Here is a 16,715-nt window from a genome sequence, read left to right on the forward strand (position 1 = left end):
AAAATCCATTGCAGCTTCCACTTTGAGCAGGATACAGAGACATTGATGAGTCTGAGCCACCTTTCCCATCAGTATGGCACACAGAATGGTAGATATTTTTGAGACCACTGTCTACTATCACCTTACCTGCAAATGCTTAGTCCCTCAGAGCCCAGAAAAGCCTTTCACTACAACCAGCTCAGACATCACTGCAATTTTAGTGTTTGTTCAAGTGTCACCACCACAAGTCAGGCTTGCAGAGAACTTTCTGTTCACTCTCACAGTTCCTTAATGTGTGAATCCAACTTGTGTTTCCTGTTAGATGTTCTGACAGACTCTTCAGGATACACTTCCCCCCCAATACTGACACAGTGTCCAATAGTCTATAACTACAGCAGTGCCCAACTTGGTTTAATAAGGCACTATAATCTCCCAGAGTTCTATCACATATTTCTGAAAACAGAAAACTTTCAAGAATCTTTTTTTGGATTGTACCAGGGTGTCTGAAAATTCAAACAATGGAAGCTTTTGGCTTGTCAATTCAAATTTCAGATTCTTTTTGGATCTGGGTTTTGCATTTGGCAACATGACAAATTCTTTTCCCACACAAGAACTGCAGCAGGAATTCCTCCGGTGTTTTTTTAGCATAACCTTCCCAATTATTTAAGAGTCAGTGTTGAAGAGGGAAGCCTCCATCACAGAATGTGATTTGGGACATGCAACTGCCAATTGCTGTGGATGTTTGTCTTGGACAATGCAAAATACTTCTGGTTGAATGTCATGTTATTTATTTTGGTAGCATAACTAAACAGCGACAGCATGTTTGTTTATTCTGATGACAAGCTGCACCCGTAAAGTTTAAGAGTTGCATTGCCTTTGACAAAAATACCGCTGGAAACCACCGTCTTTGATACATCGTTTGCTAAAACCCCATATAGACTCATTTTGTGTAGACACTGGTTCCATTACTCATAATGGTTTTATGAAAGAACAATATTCTTCCTCAGAGAATCAGCACACACATAATAAAAGACAATTTCTTTGTTACTGCATAGCGATAGCTAATGTGCCAGCATTTTATTTCATTTAAAATTTGAACTAAATTTAGTTTTAATTTAATCTCAAATTAACTATCCTATCCAGAGGTATGTATCAATGCTGAACAACTAAAAAAATATAATGCTGAATTACAATCTACTGCCTTATCCTTCTTTTTATGAGACCCATTTTTACTGTCAGTCTTGACATCAATGTGAACAGCAATTTGAAAAAATACTGAATCACACTGCAAGCTGTGTAAAACTTTCATGAAACCAATACACAGGATTATTTTAACAAGTAGCTGGGTATAACACTATTCCTAAATTAAAATTTTATTGCAGTCCCAAGCTGATGAAATATGTAGCATTTTTGCTATCAAAGTGCAGCAAGTCAAAGCTAGAACTCTAAAAATACCTCTTAAAAATCACATTAAAATTATCTGATCCTTTTAATACCTAGTGTTTACATCACACCTTTCATTTCAAGGCTCTAAAACACATGCAAAGACTGATAATAACAAGAAAAAGCTAATTTAAGAGAAAAACACTGGATGGGTTCCTTAGTGACGGCAAACTTCTCAGGATGATGGGGCAAATTAATATCTTCACTGCATATTTTTAGTAATTTTGCAGTTAATAGGCTTATTCAGATGTTTTTACTGCATAGTCAATGGTTACTATTTGCAACAATAATGACTGTCATTTTTAATTAGCACTGGGTAACAGCCTGCTAACAGAAAAGACTTTCTGTAGTTACAATAAATAACTATGGGCTCATAAAAAGCCCTCAGAGCAGCTTCAGGTATACACTGGTTTCCTGGACTGCAACACACACAATAATTTCTGCCAGGACTATCCAAACTTGGTCACTGCAAGCTATGACCAATTTTATATCAATTACAAATTTAGGAAAGAAAACTGAAACTACAGTGAGCACACTCTTAGAAATCACTGCCTGCACCCCTAAAAATGCCCATTGTGACCCTTAGTGATAAGAAAGATCATAGAATCATTCAATATCCTGAGCTGGAAGACACCCACAACAATCATCGAGGTGCAAGTACTGGATGGTAAATGATAATATGTTTTAGAAATTACTATTTAAAGCCAAATGATGAAATGAAGACAACACCTTTCAGGATAAAAAAGTCATCCCAATCTGAAAGTAACAGTTGAGACTACACAAAAGCCCTCGCTTTTTATAACACAAAGCTATTAAATGTATCACGAAGGGGAGGTACTCTACGGAGGAGTAAGAAAATTGATACCAGGTATTAATAAAATTACTGTTCCAGGTGCAGATCACTTCTTATCAAACATTAATTTCCAATTATGACATTGCCAGAATTCCCTGCAAATAGCATTTTGGAAATGGCTGTCAACCAGAGAGGTGACTTCCCAAAAATTACTCCAGTCCAGCTGAGGATATTGCTCCCAAGACATACATCAGAGATGCATAGCATGGTGTCCTGCACATTTCAGCCTTACCTTCCAATTGTCAGAATGTCATCATCTCTTCTCAAAACACTAAAAAATATTTTGTACTCTATGTCCTTTCATATAATTTGAGGTACTCCAGCTGACAATACTCTGACTCATCAATATTATGCAGACGGAAATTGCCCACAAAATCAAAGCACCGGGATAGAAAAGAGCTGGCAAGGAGTTGTTTATTGAGGCAGAAGCAATCATAAACATGCTGAGGAACTTCCCAGACTGTATTCATAATTCTTACTAGAACATGCTTGCCTGTATGTTAGGAGAAGGGTCAGTTTAGCATTTTATCCTGTTTATCTCCACAGAAAACACCCCCTTACATCTTCAGGCTTGCTAATAGACTGTCCCTCTTTCCCAACCACAATCTACAAACCAACTCAAGACCAGGCTGTTGTGCCTTTCCTTACCTAATTCTGACATTGCTCCATCTAGAAACATATCCAGAGGAACAGAAAACCTTACTGGCATTTCCGAGAAACCTGTGACCAGCAGGCAGAGAAATTGCCAGGGCACTCTAAATCAGAAAAAGAAAATTATGTATATGTATTTAGAACACATTACTGCTTGACAAAATACTATCAATCAACTACAAACTCTGAAACAACTCAGCACAGAGGTAAAAATGTAGTCAAATACAGAACAAAATCAAATGCAAGCATACAAAACTTAGAATGACATTAAAGACTGCTGGAATTACCTGCCATAGTTCTCTATGCATCTATTAACTTTGATGTGCAATGCTAATTAGAAACTTGAAACTACCTATTCCTTCAACTTGTGCACTCTACTGCTAACTTCCTGTGCTCTCTAGGTTTATACTGCTGCCCCCATCACAGCAGGAGCAGGCAATCCTTTCTGTACAAGCTTTTAGCATTTCCACAGGTTAACTTCTCCCCTAATTAGGTGGCAGAGATGCTCAAATTAAAAACAATGTGACAGAGATTTAATTAAGTCTTATTCAAATTAGGTATATAAGGTGCAGAAACCTTGACACACAGCCAGGATGCAAGTGTGTTGATTTTGATATAGTCTCATAAGGATCAGAAAAGTTACATTTTAAATTACTCCAACAGGAATGAACACACCTTGTTTTTGACATCTTCACCAGTCTAACAACATCGGGCTGAAAGTAATACACTCTATCCCAAATAGATTAAATTACTTTATTTACTTAACTTTTATGGTCCAATGACTCTACCACAATCTTTTACCTTCTTCAAGCTGACTTCCCAGGAGGTAAAAATCTGCAAAATCCATTTCCCGTCCCACAGTCAAAGAGTAAAATGGGAAATAGCAATTGTTTCTCTAGAGAATCCTTCCCACATACTTTGACCTTAAAAGTAAACAGGATCTTTTCTTTCATTTCTGTGCCAACATTTGAGGAAACACATCAACCTGTGCACAACAATGTAAATGCAATGAATCTCCTTGCCTGCTTCTCACAGTCTGAATTCCACTGGTCAACTCTCAACTCACATTGAATATCATGGACTTATTTTTGTATCTGTTTTTACTAGAGGGCCTGAGGAATGATGTAGTAACTGCATTAGATCAAATTCACATCACTTACATGAAAAAGTCAGAATGACTATCACTCCCTGATACTGCTCCCTCACTGCAGAGATAAAGGATGAAAGAAGAGAGGATCTTAGAAGTTGTTATTTAAAGAATATATTATTCTAAGTATTTTTAAGTACAGTATTTTTTTATCTCTACGCCTGTCACAGCGCAGCATAAAAAAGCACCAGAAAAATACACATACATTTTACAATTTAAAAGAAGATATGAGAAAATGTCATGCCATATTCTTTCTGGAGGAATATCAGTAAGCAAAGCAGGGAATTCATGAAAGATCTAAAAAAATAAAGGCAGGCAAAAGCTTTCAAACCATCATTATTTACTTGCAAAGCACTGGGAATTTATTGCAGTTTGCACAGGGACTACCAGATCACATCATTATCCCTGGTTAACTTTCCTCTACAAAACCCAAGCATGGATACCTGAGAAAGGTAGAGAAATACCTCAAGAACACAGCATAAGTTAGAATCATTTACACAGAAACACCACCTGATCTTTACTGTTCTAAAGGGAATCTGTCATGTAGTTGCTGCTCTAAGATTTACCAAGATAAAGAATGACATAATTTACAAGACAAAGCATACACTCAGTTTCTCAAAGCTACAAGAATCCTTCTCCACACACACACACTTCTTACTGAGAAATATAAACAGAAGCTGTTTGGATACAAAAGCTACTATTTATTCTATTTTTTATGTGCTAAGACATATTCCAGGCACTGTGTACTAAGAAAATACCATTGTATAAACAAATGTTACCAACTAAGCCATATTGTCTTGCTCTCCAGATGAAGAAAAATATTCCTTTCAAATGGAATACTGATGGAGAAATTGGTTTTTATACTAGAGTCCTTTTTAGAATAAAATCTTATCCTTTAAATAGAAAAATGAAAGTATATTTTTCAAAGTGTTAAGGGCTATTTCAATTACATCAAAAAAACATCCAAAACCCTAAACCAAACCACAGCAAGTGATCATTTTCAGTAACAAAATACCGACTCTACTGTCTACAAAGATAAAGGTAAGAGTAGATAACTGAAGCAGAGTCACACATGAAGGAAACTGAAAACTTAAGGTGCAATTTGTACTTCAAACTAAGATTTCCTAAATTCTGTCATCAAGTTTTATATGTAAATGCTCTTCTCTGGCATTGATTAAACTGATCAGATTGGCAAGTCATAAATGATAAGCCTTATTGTGACCTGTGATGAATAACCTGCACAGGCTGACTGTCCACTTGAATTCTTTCAATATTATCTCACAATTTTCAGCAATAAACTACCCCCATATATTCTATATTGCACCTGAAAACGATTTACACAACTTCATACAATGTGCAAATGGAGCAAGAATCATCTCTCAAATACCTGAGAGCACTTCAGACTTCACATCCCACTGGAGAATTTCCATGACTGTTCTTAAAGAGAACAAGGTAAATATTGCAATGTTTAGTGCTGGAAACCCTTATTCGCTTCAGCAGACCCAGTGACTTCAGTGGAATTACTCAGCTCTTTGAGGGTGAGCACAAACACAGCCATTTGCACAGGACTTCTCAGCCTTGCAATCTACAAATTTATTTGGGAAGGCCAGAGGTTCTCCAGTACTAATGTAAATAGACCCACTGGAGGGTTGATTGGGGCTTTTTTCCAGAATGCTAAGATGTTGCTAAAACTACGCTTCTGACTGGATCCCAACAGAACACCTGAACAACTCAATAAAGGCCCATCTTTTGTTCAAGATTTAAACCAGACCTGTAAAATCTGTCAATACTCACTCTCGAGGTACTAATCAGCCAGCTGATATTCAGTTACCCTATAAAACCCCCACAATAGTCACAAGTGTCTGAAAAAGCCTCATTAGCACTAACTCAGATTTTTTTTTCTGGAAGCATTTTATTATCAAATCACTAGTATTCCAATTCTTTTTAATGTTTTAGGACTTTTGATGCAAATATGTCAGTATCTACCATGTGCGATGCTGTAAGACAAAATATTGCTCATCTCAAAACTTCACCAGTAGATATTGAAGGAATTACCATTACACACCTTTTTCGTAGATGGAAAACAGAAACAGAAAGGTGAATTGACCTGCCCTAACCCAATAGCAAAGAAAGAAAACCACTATTTCTTCCAATTCTACTATTCTTATGCGTTAGGTTATACAGCATCCTGCACCTGAAATATCAGGTACAGGATTGCTCTTAAATATGATACATCCTAATAAAGGAGGATGATAAAACAATTTCAAAACACACTGAAAAGGAAATTAGTTGTTATACATCAATAGCTATATCTGAGTTTTACTCTAGATATGGAGCTTTCTGCTCCAATCTAAAATAGCAATCTCTATATAAATAAAAATTTTCCTCTGAAATTATAATCCATTACTAATGCAATAACAATGTACCATTCCATAAATATCAACTCCAACATGAAGAAAAAAGCAAAATATTGTCCACTGATAGCAGCAATTTTTTTCCCTCCTCTTCCTCCTTATTAGTGCAGAATACAATCAGTGGACTTGTAATACCTTTGAATAAATGACAATTTAAAAGGAAAAATCAATAAAATGTGTGAAACAATTTGTAACAAATGTGGGTGTCACTGTTGTTTGGTCTATTTTTTATGATTTGGCCTGAAGTCCAGAAGCATACATTCCATTCATGGGTTTAACCAGCAGCGTTGCACAGTGATAGTGAACCCGATCTCCTGAACAGGTACCTGATAACACCCTCTTAGAGCAGGTGATAAGGCAAACTGTGGGATTATGACCCTCAAAAAGCTCAAAGTGTTTCCTAGTAAATCCACAAACACCTTAAAACTCATAATACCGCGTGTCTAGGCTATGTTCAACTATCCTGCAAACTTCTCATAAAACAAGTGTTTTACAACCTCAGTGGGGGCAGGGAGGAGGGGAAACCCAAAACTTTACAGTATTTTATTGAAGATGTGTCTAATGCATTGCCAAAACCCCAATACACTTTAGCATCTATTACTAGAAAGCTGAACACACCTTACGGCCCCCAGATGTCTCTGCACTCTCACAGTAAATGTACTTTGCACTATTACAGGTCCCTCTATGCTGGAAATTGAACCTGACCTCTCCCCTTTCTGTTTCCTAAGCTTTTCAAATCACTAATCACTAATTAGCATCTCTGGTTGCTCTCTCAGAACACCACAGTTTTATGTGCAAGCATGACAATCCTTCCCATACCCCTTGGAGCTGATCAGCATAATCTGAAGTTGTTCCCTGAGAAGCTCAGGATAACACTGAAGCCTCTCAACTCAAGGAAAATCAAAAACATGGTCCAAGTCTCTCTGGCTGCAGTCCAAACTCCCCCAATATTTACCAGCTAGAACACTAAGCTCTGATTTTATTTCCTACTTCCTATGACCACCATTTTTGAAGTTTAAAAAAAATCCTAAACACATATCATACGCATGCTTAAAAATAGGAATGTGAAGCAATCCAAATAAATCAATATTGCTTCGTTCTGCAAAAAACCTAAAATACATTCATTCAGAATAGCAGACTTTACCTGATTTTGTGCTGTCACTTGGTAATGCGGAAATCTGTGCTGGGTTCTGCTTTTGTTTTGTTGGAGTAGGAGGATTATTTTAATATGGAGAGGATTGATTTTGCTCCTGTGTGCATGAGCTGCTGTTGATATTTCCAACCAGAAAGACTCCTTTCTAGAATTATCATCAATATATTACAAGAGAGTGTTTACTTCCACCCTGCCTCTCTTTTAAAAGCCTCCACAGTGTTAATTCCCAGAGCAAGGCTACAGGTCTCCTACTCAAAATTTCTCTTTAGATTTTCTAATCCTTTTCTCCTTAATCTCCATTATACGAAAAGAAATCCACATATGCATGGTCTGTGGGAAGCTAAGTAACTTTACCTCTCACCATAGTTACCACATCTGATTTAACCACTGGCTCTGGACATTGAGTCATTGTCCTTTAAGATTTCAGATTTTATTTGTGTATGCCTCGATATATTCATCAAGCATAAAATTCCACAACCAGACTGATTTTAATATCATTAGTAGACAATTACATTTCAATTTATGCAACTGTAAGATAACATACCATCCACCTCTGCTATTTCTGTACTGTGTATACTGCTGTTTGCCAGGATCTCAGAAGCAAAAATGTTTAAATGTGTTACTATCACCGTTATTGACAAGGTTTTCTATCTAATCCAGTTCTTTGAATGATTCTGAAACAATGTTATATTCACATTTTCATTAGAGTGCTCAACTATTCTATTAGACTTTTTTGTTTCTCATGGTAACCAATTTTATTTAACTGAAGCTGTTCAAATATTTAAAGGCACTCCGAGATGGCAGGAGTTTATCTAGGAGCATACATGTTGTGTCACAGATATTCCTTTCCTTGCTCTTTTCCTCTGCTCCCCCCTTCCCCCCCCCCCTTCAAAAACAGTAGCAAACAAATGAGAATCTGGACCTGCCACACTGCACCGGGAACGTGCTCACTTCATCTGTTTATGTAAATATTCAAGTTACAATGGGCACATTTCGAAACCACAAGCTCGGTAGGTAAAACAGATGCTTCTTACGTTCCTTCATACGCACTGAATCCCTCTGCCAAAATCGGCAGGCGCAACGCAAGAACTAAAGTATAAACATCTGCAACACCTCTCTGTTTTGTTAACATTCTTTCACGCGTTTTCTTGCTAACTCCAAAAAGGCTCGATGGTGTTAAAAAAAAAAAAAAAAAAAAAAGGGAGAGAGAGAGAGAGAGAGAGAGAAAACCAAACCAACAACAAACAGTGAAATTTGAAACATCTGCGAGATAGCTACGGAAAACGGAATGAAACATGAATAAACAAAAACATGGCGAAAGTGGCCTGGGGTTGTTACACTGTCAGATCATTTTTCCAAGCCCAACATCAAGGCTTTTGTTACAACCAAAGCGGTCATTTGCATGGAGAACCAACAGGGTTTCTTCTCCTTCGGCGTCTCCCCGGCCGTAACACACACACACGGTGGCCGTCTCGGAGCCGGAGCCTCCCCCGGCACACAAACACCGCGGCCGAACGCGCAGCCGGCCCCGCCGCGGAGCCCCCCGCGCTCCGCACGCCCAACGCTTCGCCACCGACACGCAATTTAGGTATAAAAGAGAAGAGACGAACCTTTGGAGCGCTGCCCCAGCCGGAGTTCTCTCCCTCTCTGCTCTGCTGTTGCTGACAAGATCAGGCTGAGATTAACAAGTCCATGCTACTCTGCCAACCTCGCTCCTCCGGCGGCTGCACACAAGCCGGGGGCTCGCAATAATACCAAACTTTCGGAAAGTTAAAAATTGAATGGGTTGAAGGAATGTAAAGCACAATGGCAGGGAAGCAAAAAACACTGCCTGGACAATTATTGCAGCAGCACGCAGAGCACTGCTCTGTAGTCAAGGCTGTGTCAGCACTTTCTTTCTAAACCCCCCCATTTTCAGGGGGCTGTAACTCAGAAAGGAAAAAAAAGAAAAAATGCTTATGGTCAAAAATATTGCAGGTAAACCCCCTTCCCTTTGCATTTTAAATCACCCATTTAGACTATTCAGAAAGTTACAGGAGGCTGTGCACTTGGTCAGGCAGTCCCACATGCCTTTTTTTATGCAAATACAGTCTTTTTTTTTTTTTTAATGAGGCTTCACAAGAATTTGACCTACATTGTGAATGCCCCCCCTTCATTTTTAATAAAAGCAATATAAAAAATACCTTAACAGCGAAACCCGGTTTGCATGAATATGGGATAATTTCTAAGTAAGTTCTACACACACATTGCCTGAAAGATACCAGATTGGTACCAGAGATATGAAAATGCTCCCACAGACGATCCAGCACAGCTCTATGAGGTCTCAAACCAAATTCATTATGGTAACTTGGTAACCCAAACTGCTGAGAGCATCTGCATTTCCCTCGGATAAGGAAAGGGTCCTTATAATCATGGTAAAATAAGGAAACAAAGCATTTGATCTCTATTTACTACTTTACAACTACCCTCGAAACTGTGGCACATCAGGGCAGTCGCTGCTGCTGTTGTTAATCGACAGGTTGTGGTCGTGGGGGCTTTTTCTTTTGTTTGTTTGTTGGGTTTTTACTCTTGGCAATTTCCTCTCAGGTACAGAAATAAAACTTCCCCAGCCTTTTTACACAAGCCAGATGCACTAAGACACTTTTCGGTTACCTTTAAAGTTACAATAACAAAATGAAGAAGAAAAACTCCAAAGCATGAACTACACAGTCATATTACTACTTTCTTTTAAAGTAAAAATACACCTTTATTGTAAAGACTGTGCAGCAGCCTAAGCCTGCTGGGCAAGAAAACCAAAGCATAAGTCATGACTGATACGGAATAGCCAAGACAACAGGCAGTTCATCTAATCCTTACAAAACTCAAGTCCATCAAAACTTTTCCATCAAAAAGCATCCCTCTGGTCTCTGTGAACTTCTGCCTCCACAGTACTGTTTCATACATAGAATTTAAAATCAATTGCATCCATTAAAATGGAGCCAGCCATTAAAAATGCTTGGTTGCTGTGAATAACTCAGTAAAGCAATTTCCCCAGTAGCAACTGTCTCATTCCCATTATCTTTTTAAAAAGTCCTAACATTTGATGAATATATAACATCCACACAATAGACAGTGGCTAGAACTGGATGATTTTTAAGGTCCCTTCCAACCCAAACCATTCTATGATTCCATGTTAGTGTCCAATATTAGTACAGGTGTCCAATGTTAATACAGGTCATCTCATATTTCTGCCTTGCAAGAACAGCTGCCTGGCATGTTTTGAAGACAAGCTGATTTGATATTAACACCTTCTTCTGTCAATGCTGTGCACAGTGGTTAAAAAATACCAAAATTTCTCCCATTAATCAGAAGAAAAAATTAACACAGACTAAAGGTAAGGTTCTAAATATTTAACAAACACCATAACTCACCAGAAGAGTGAAGGATTCTGCCTCTCCATTATAATGGACAATACCACCATACCCACCGGCTTGGAGGAAGAGAACTCTACTGAACACAGTGGGACAACCTGCACTCCTTCCTACCAGAACCAGGACAGGGCTTCACATTCCAGCCTCAGGCCAGTCTGGTCTGCAAATACAACACATGATGGTGACACACACCCACTTCTGCCACATAGCACTGGGCTTATAATGGCCACAGAGAGGAAAGAGAAGCCAGTGCAGTAAAATCTCAATCCACAGCAGTTTCCAGTGTATGAAAACAGAGCACTGCTCTGCTCCAACAAATAACACACGGAGTGTTAATGTTCTTGAAAGATACATAATTTGCATGCAATGTTTAATGGTAGACAGATGTTCTTCTCTGATCATTAATCTGGAGCAGAGCGGAGGGCTACTGGAAACAAATGAGTAAAGTTCTCCTAAAGGTTTGGAGTATTCTGTGCACACTGCTTAAGTTAAACTAATTGCTAATTCACATTAACAAGACACTGAACGAGGACAAACATTAACACATTATGATTCAGCTGGACAATACCAAGAAACACAAAATGGAAGCTGATTTTTCATCTTCCTTTTATGACACCAGGGGACAAGAAAAAAATAAAGAAGATACTGTACGAAACTTCTCAGTAGATCAAAATTCATACTTCCTATTGAATAAAGTGGTAGGATTTATAAGAACTCTAAAAGCAAATGTACATAGGCAATTAAACTAAATTTAATTAAATTAAGACTCATCTTTATAAGTTTGTATGGTAGGTTAAGCAGAAGACATATATTAACCTAATATTAAAGAAAAAAGTACAACCTTTGTATATTAATAACCATACCCAGGAATAACAATAGCCATAAATATTTTGTTTAATTTAGCAGGAAACTACAGATTTTTAACAACTTCAAAAGATCATTAGCTTGGTTCTCATCCCCACATTTATCACGCCAACATTTACACTATAAATCAACAGCTGCAGTCTAAAGCTGAAAACATGCCAGAAATATGCATAGGTTGTATCAATATTTGCACATGGAGCCTTGAACATAAATTAGTTGACACTCAACACTTCAAGCTTTCTCCCTGAAGTCGCAATATTTAAAGGTTAAAGATTAGACATGCTCCCTCTTGTGTTAAACTAAGAATACACGAATACATGCTGTTTTCTCTGACATGATGGTTGCTTGGCCATCTGTTCCATTAAGCAACCCCTTTAGCTCTGGCTACTAATGTCTGACAAAGCTTCACCAATAACCCTTCAGTTTAAAGACAGACACAGCCTGAGCACATAACCTGTATCCACAGAGTATCTGTGTTACATTAAATTAGCTACTGTATTATCAGAAAGGACCATTAAGAGATTACATATAAACAAAACTCGTTGCATATAAGTGTCTCGGACAAATGCATACATGACTTGATCAATTATAAGGCAAGTCACACTTCTTCAGTCCCTATAAGCATCACAGAGTTAAGGTATGCCAGATTCAAGCTGCTCAGTACCATTAATCATGGGGAATACTGAAGAGCAAATTTCCTTCTAAATATTAGCTTACGGGATATTTAAGACAGACAGGAAGAACAGGAATATTTTACAATGCCACATAATTATGTTTGTAAATACAGCAACAATTGAGCAAAGTTTTCAATCCTCCACCCAAGCAGCTCAGGGTGAACCATTCGCTGTACAGAACTTTAATGGAGTCAAAATCCCCCTTATAAAAATTGTCTTGCAGGATCTGGTCCCAAGATCGTGTCTAGACATGAATGCTAATCCCAGGTGTAACTAACACAAAAGTTTTCACTAATACACTTTTCAGACAAAGGCTCTGCACCTGGTGGGGGCTTGGTAAATTATGTTTAGCATACATTTTCTAGTTATGGTCAGCAGAAGGCTGAATGCTAGGGCAACTGTGAGTAAGTATCAGTAAATAGTTCAGAGTTGAGAGCTGAAGAGAATCTAACACTCAACTGAATGATTTCCCATGTTGCCTTTTATTTACCCCCATCCCTTTGTGGTGGGCAGATACTTTCAGTGCAATGAGGTCTATGCACATCAGAAACAATGCCACCAAGTATTCTAAGAAACATACTTGCTCTTTCAAACCAGGAAAGTTAAATGTGTTTGCTCCTCCTGGAAGCATTGGTGTTTTTTCTCCCCACAGCCTTCTGCAGACCAGTAAAAACATAACTACAATGTTTAGAGAGCAAAAAAACCATCATGGTTATTGATAGACACATATTTTGGGGTCTCTTTAAAGCCTCAAACTCTAGTAGCACACCACTTGAAGCACATTTGATGCCAGTGCATCGAGAAACTAAACTTTTGACACCAACTTCAGGAGCAGAATGAAGTTTGTATTTACTGCACGTACGGGTCCTATGGGCACATTTCCCTTCTGCTGCAAGCTTGGTGTGATGAAGGTCTGTCCCAGTGCCCTGTGTCAAGCACTGAGGTGCCCAGGTCACAGCGAGGAGCCGAACATCGAGACACTGCCCTCTACGCATTACCCAGAAAGGAGCTTTTATACTAGGACTGTCACTCCAAGAGCGGTTTCATTCCCTCGCACAAGTAGGAATTCTTCAGGATCACGTCCCCTTTTATTTTCTTTTTTTTTTTTTCTATTTTTTTTTCTTTAATGGAAACACTCACGTACGTCCGGCAGAGGAATTACTGCTCGCTTAAACCGGTGCTCGTCACCTTACAGGGACCGGGCAGAGGTCAGCGGGTCACGGAAAGCCTCTGAGCGCAGCCATGGAGATCCACAGCTCGCCGGGATCCCGCCGAGAGCCCGCGCACCCAGCACCGGCCACAGCAGCCCCAACTCCGCACCTGTAGCGCCCGGCGGCACCGGGCGGTGCCGGGGACGGCAGCTCCGCTCCCCGGCGCGGCTGCGAGGGCAGCGGGACCCATGAATGGACCTCCAGAGACCCCGGCGGCCGAATGGAGCCGCCCCCCCCTCCCCACCCCGTCTCCCGCGGGGCGGGCGGGACCGGCCCGGTTGCGGCGGGGGCTGCGCCCGCCCTACGCCTCCGCTCACCGGGGAAACTCGGCGCCGGCCCGGGAAACCGAGGGCAGGGGGCTGCCACCGTGTCCGCTATTTAAATCTCTTCCCGCCGTCTCCGCCTCACTGGCTCCCACTCGCTCCCTCCGCCCCGCGGAACTCACGGGGGGCGGCCCCGCCCCTCTCGATGTACACACAGCCACACGCCGCCCGCCGCCCCGCCCCATACGCGCCACCCATTGGTTCAGCAGCCTGCCCGTCAATTTGAGAGGCTACAGCACTGGCTGCCGGCGCTGTCCATCAAAACGCGCTCCGCCCCTCGCTCCGCCCCTCCCCTTCCCGGACACCTCGGGGGTGTTAAAACGGCCGTTTGAAGTCACCAGCAAAATTTACTTTTAGGTCCCACCCACTGAGCCCCAGAGCATGTTCTGATTGGGCCACAGGAAATCGCTCTCTGCAGCCACTGGGTGGCTAGGTGTCCATAAACCCCCCAAATCCCGCCTATCCCAATGCCGTAATCCCATTTGATTTGTCCGCGCATCCATGTGGCCCCGCCCATTCCCACACCCGCTGCCCATTCAGGCGCGGCTCCCCGAGCTCTGGGGCGGTGTCAACACTCACGGCAGGGGAACGTGAGGAAGGGAGCCGCTCATTGGCCGGTGTGCCATCACTCTCCCTCCGTCAACGCCCCCGCGGAGCGTACCAAGCCGCGGCGGCGCGGGGTGGCAGGGGGGAGCGTGCGGCGTTGGTTTGGCCCGTGTCCATGAGGGCCGGGGCGGGGCGGGCGCCGTTTCCCGGCATGCCGCGCGCGCCGTAGGTAGCTCCCGCTGGGACGCGCTGGGAAGGAGGGCGGGAGGGAAAGCAGGGAGGGGGGGAGGCCGGTGCTCGATCCAAGATGGCGGTGCAGGAATCAGCCGCTCAGCTCTCAATGACTCTGAAGGTGCAGGAGTACCCCACTCTCAAGGTGGGTGCCGGGCCGTCCCCGGCGCGGGGGGAGCGCGTTAACGCCCTCAGCGTCCCGCCCGAGCAGCGCTGAGGGGGAGCCCCTTCTACCCCGCGTTCTCCCCGCCTTGGGAGCCCCGGGGCTGCGGGATGGAGGTTGGGAGCGATTCCTATCGCGTAGTTCCCGCCTGTCCCCGTTTTTCCCCCGCTTGACGTCTCGGCTGGTACCGCTCCGCTGCTGCTCTTCCCATCCCCCTCCGCGGAGGGAGAGGGACGTGCCTGGAATATGCGGCTCTTCCCTGGTGTCTCCGTGCCCTGAGGGGACGGGGGAGGCCCCCGGGACACGGTGGGGACACAAAAAGAGCTGGAAAGGAGCTGTGAGAGAAGTGAGGTCCTTGTGGTCGCGGGGCGGTGTGAAGGGGGAGTGGGCTCGGCCGGAGCCGGGCTGGGGGAGAGGGGTTGGGGTGTGTAAGTGGAACGTACTCCCTCAGGAACACCGAGGACTGCCTGAAGTGCTCATCACAGATGATTATCTGAATCTACGTGGCGTTGTTAGGAGACGTGTTAAAGGGGAGGGAGTGGAGGTGGCAGTATAATATGGTTCCCTGGCTGCTTGGTCCCCCGAAGATGGAGCTGAGCTTAAAATACAAAAGGGACAGACGTATTGGAGGGCTGTGGAGGCGAATAAGCAAAATACAGTTTGGTAAAAGCTGTTCCTTGAGCTCCTGCGTCTGCCTGCAGGATGGAGGTCTCCCAAGCCTGTATAAATGGTCTTGGGCTTTAACCAGGTGTTAAGAGGCAGGTGAAGGACTCAGCGATGACCTTAACGCTCAGTGCCTCCGAGAACTGTTGAACTGCAAGGATGATGCTCATAGGAATCAACGGAAACCTTTGTTTGAAGTCTCGTGTTGTATATACAGGAGGTCTACCACGTAAATAGCAGCAACTGTGGAAGGGACCTAGGAGAAGGATCTCTATTGCAAAATGCTTATTTAAACATCTCTCATATCAGCCTATCCACATTTTGCCATCTATAGAAGATGTTTTTGCAAAGTCAACTTTGTTGTGCTGAGATGATGCTGTGCCTTCACCTGCCGAGCATTGTGTGCTCTTAGCAGTGGTGGTTCTGAAGGCGCTCTGGCCATGTTCTTCTTGTGCATGTCCTCCACTAACTCCATCATGCTCAGGTCCCGAGAAGCAGAAGGACAAAGCGTTAATTCTCATTTTACATGTGAAGCCTCCATTATGTCACCCAGAAGTACTTTGAACCTAACGGCATCAGGGTTAAATTTTAAAATAGCTGTAAAGAGCTCTCTGGCGCTTTCTATAGCCAGAACAATGTGAAGCCATTTAATGTTAAGAACATAATTTTAAGACTGTATTTTAGGTGTATTACAGTTGTTACCACAGCTTTGGTTGCTACATTCCTGAAAAATCACTGGCAGTGAGGATCAGTGAGTTTTTTGTTTTGGTGCTTATGACTTAAGATGAATTGTCAAGGTGCCAGCCATTTAAAAGGTAGAGAATATTTTGGACTAATTATTTTATTTCCACAAGCATTCTTTTTCCCAAAAATATCTCAACAAAAATATACATAATAGAATGGAATGTTGTTTGTAAAGTTAGCAAGCTAAATAGTAAGTGGGTGAGACACCCTTGCACTGAAATTCTTTAATTTCCAAGCAAAGGTGAT

The 16,715-nt window shown here is 41.8% G+C and overlaps 2 protein-coding genes across 8 annotated transcripts in view; one reads left to right on the forward strand and one right to left on the reverse strand.

Moving 5' to 3' along the window:
* Positions 1-14,237, reverse strand: part of CTBP1 (C-terminal binding protein 1) — a 235,914-nt gene extending 221,677 nt beyond the window's left edge. For 2 of the 3 annotated variants that reach the window (XM_088055985.1, XM_014261908.2), the window contains exon 1: positions 14,117-14,237. The gene's annotated coding sequence lies outside the window, so the exon portion shown is untranslated. Of the gene's footprint in view, positions 1-9,250; positions 9,270-14,116 lie in introns of those variants that run through there. The other variant, XM_088055984.1, reaches the window with a different exon arrangement.
* Positions 14,238-14,780: 543 nt separating this feature from the next.
* Positions 14,781-16,715, forward strand: part of MAEA (macrophage erythroblast attacher, E3 ubiquitin ligase) — a 48,866-nt gene continuing 46,931 nt past the window's right edge. For 2 of the 5 annotated variants that reach the window (XM_014263193.2, XM_005517907.3), the window contains exon 1: positions 14,924-15,044. In XM_014263193.2, the coding sequence (XP_014118668.1) occupies positions 14,976-15,044 (69 nt within the window). In that variant the 5' untranslated portion in view covers positions 14,924-14,975. The other 3 variants (XM_088056886.1, XM_014263196.2, XM_014263194.2) reach the window with 3 other exon arrangements.

The sequence above is a fragment of the Pseudopodoces humilis genome, chromosome 6 (genome assembly GCF_049639895.1).
Source record: "Pseudopodoces humilis isolate 2021_Gansu_Grassland_sample_001 chromosome 6, ASM4963989v1, whole genome shotgun sequence".
NCBI lineage: Eukaryota > Metazoa > Chordata > Aves > Passeriformes > Paridae > Pseudopodoces > Pseudopodoces humilis.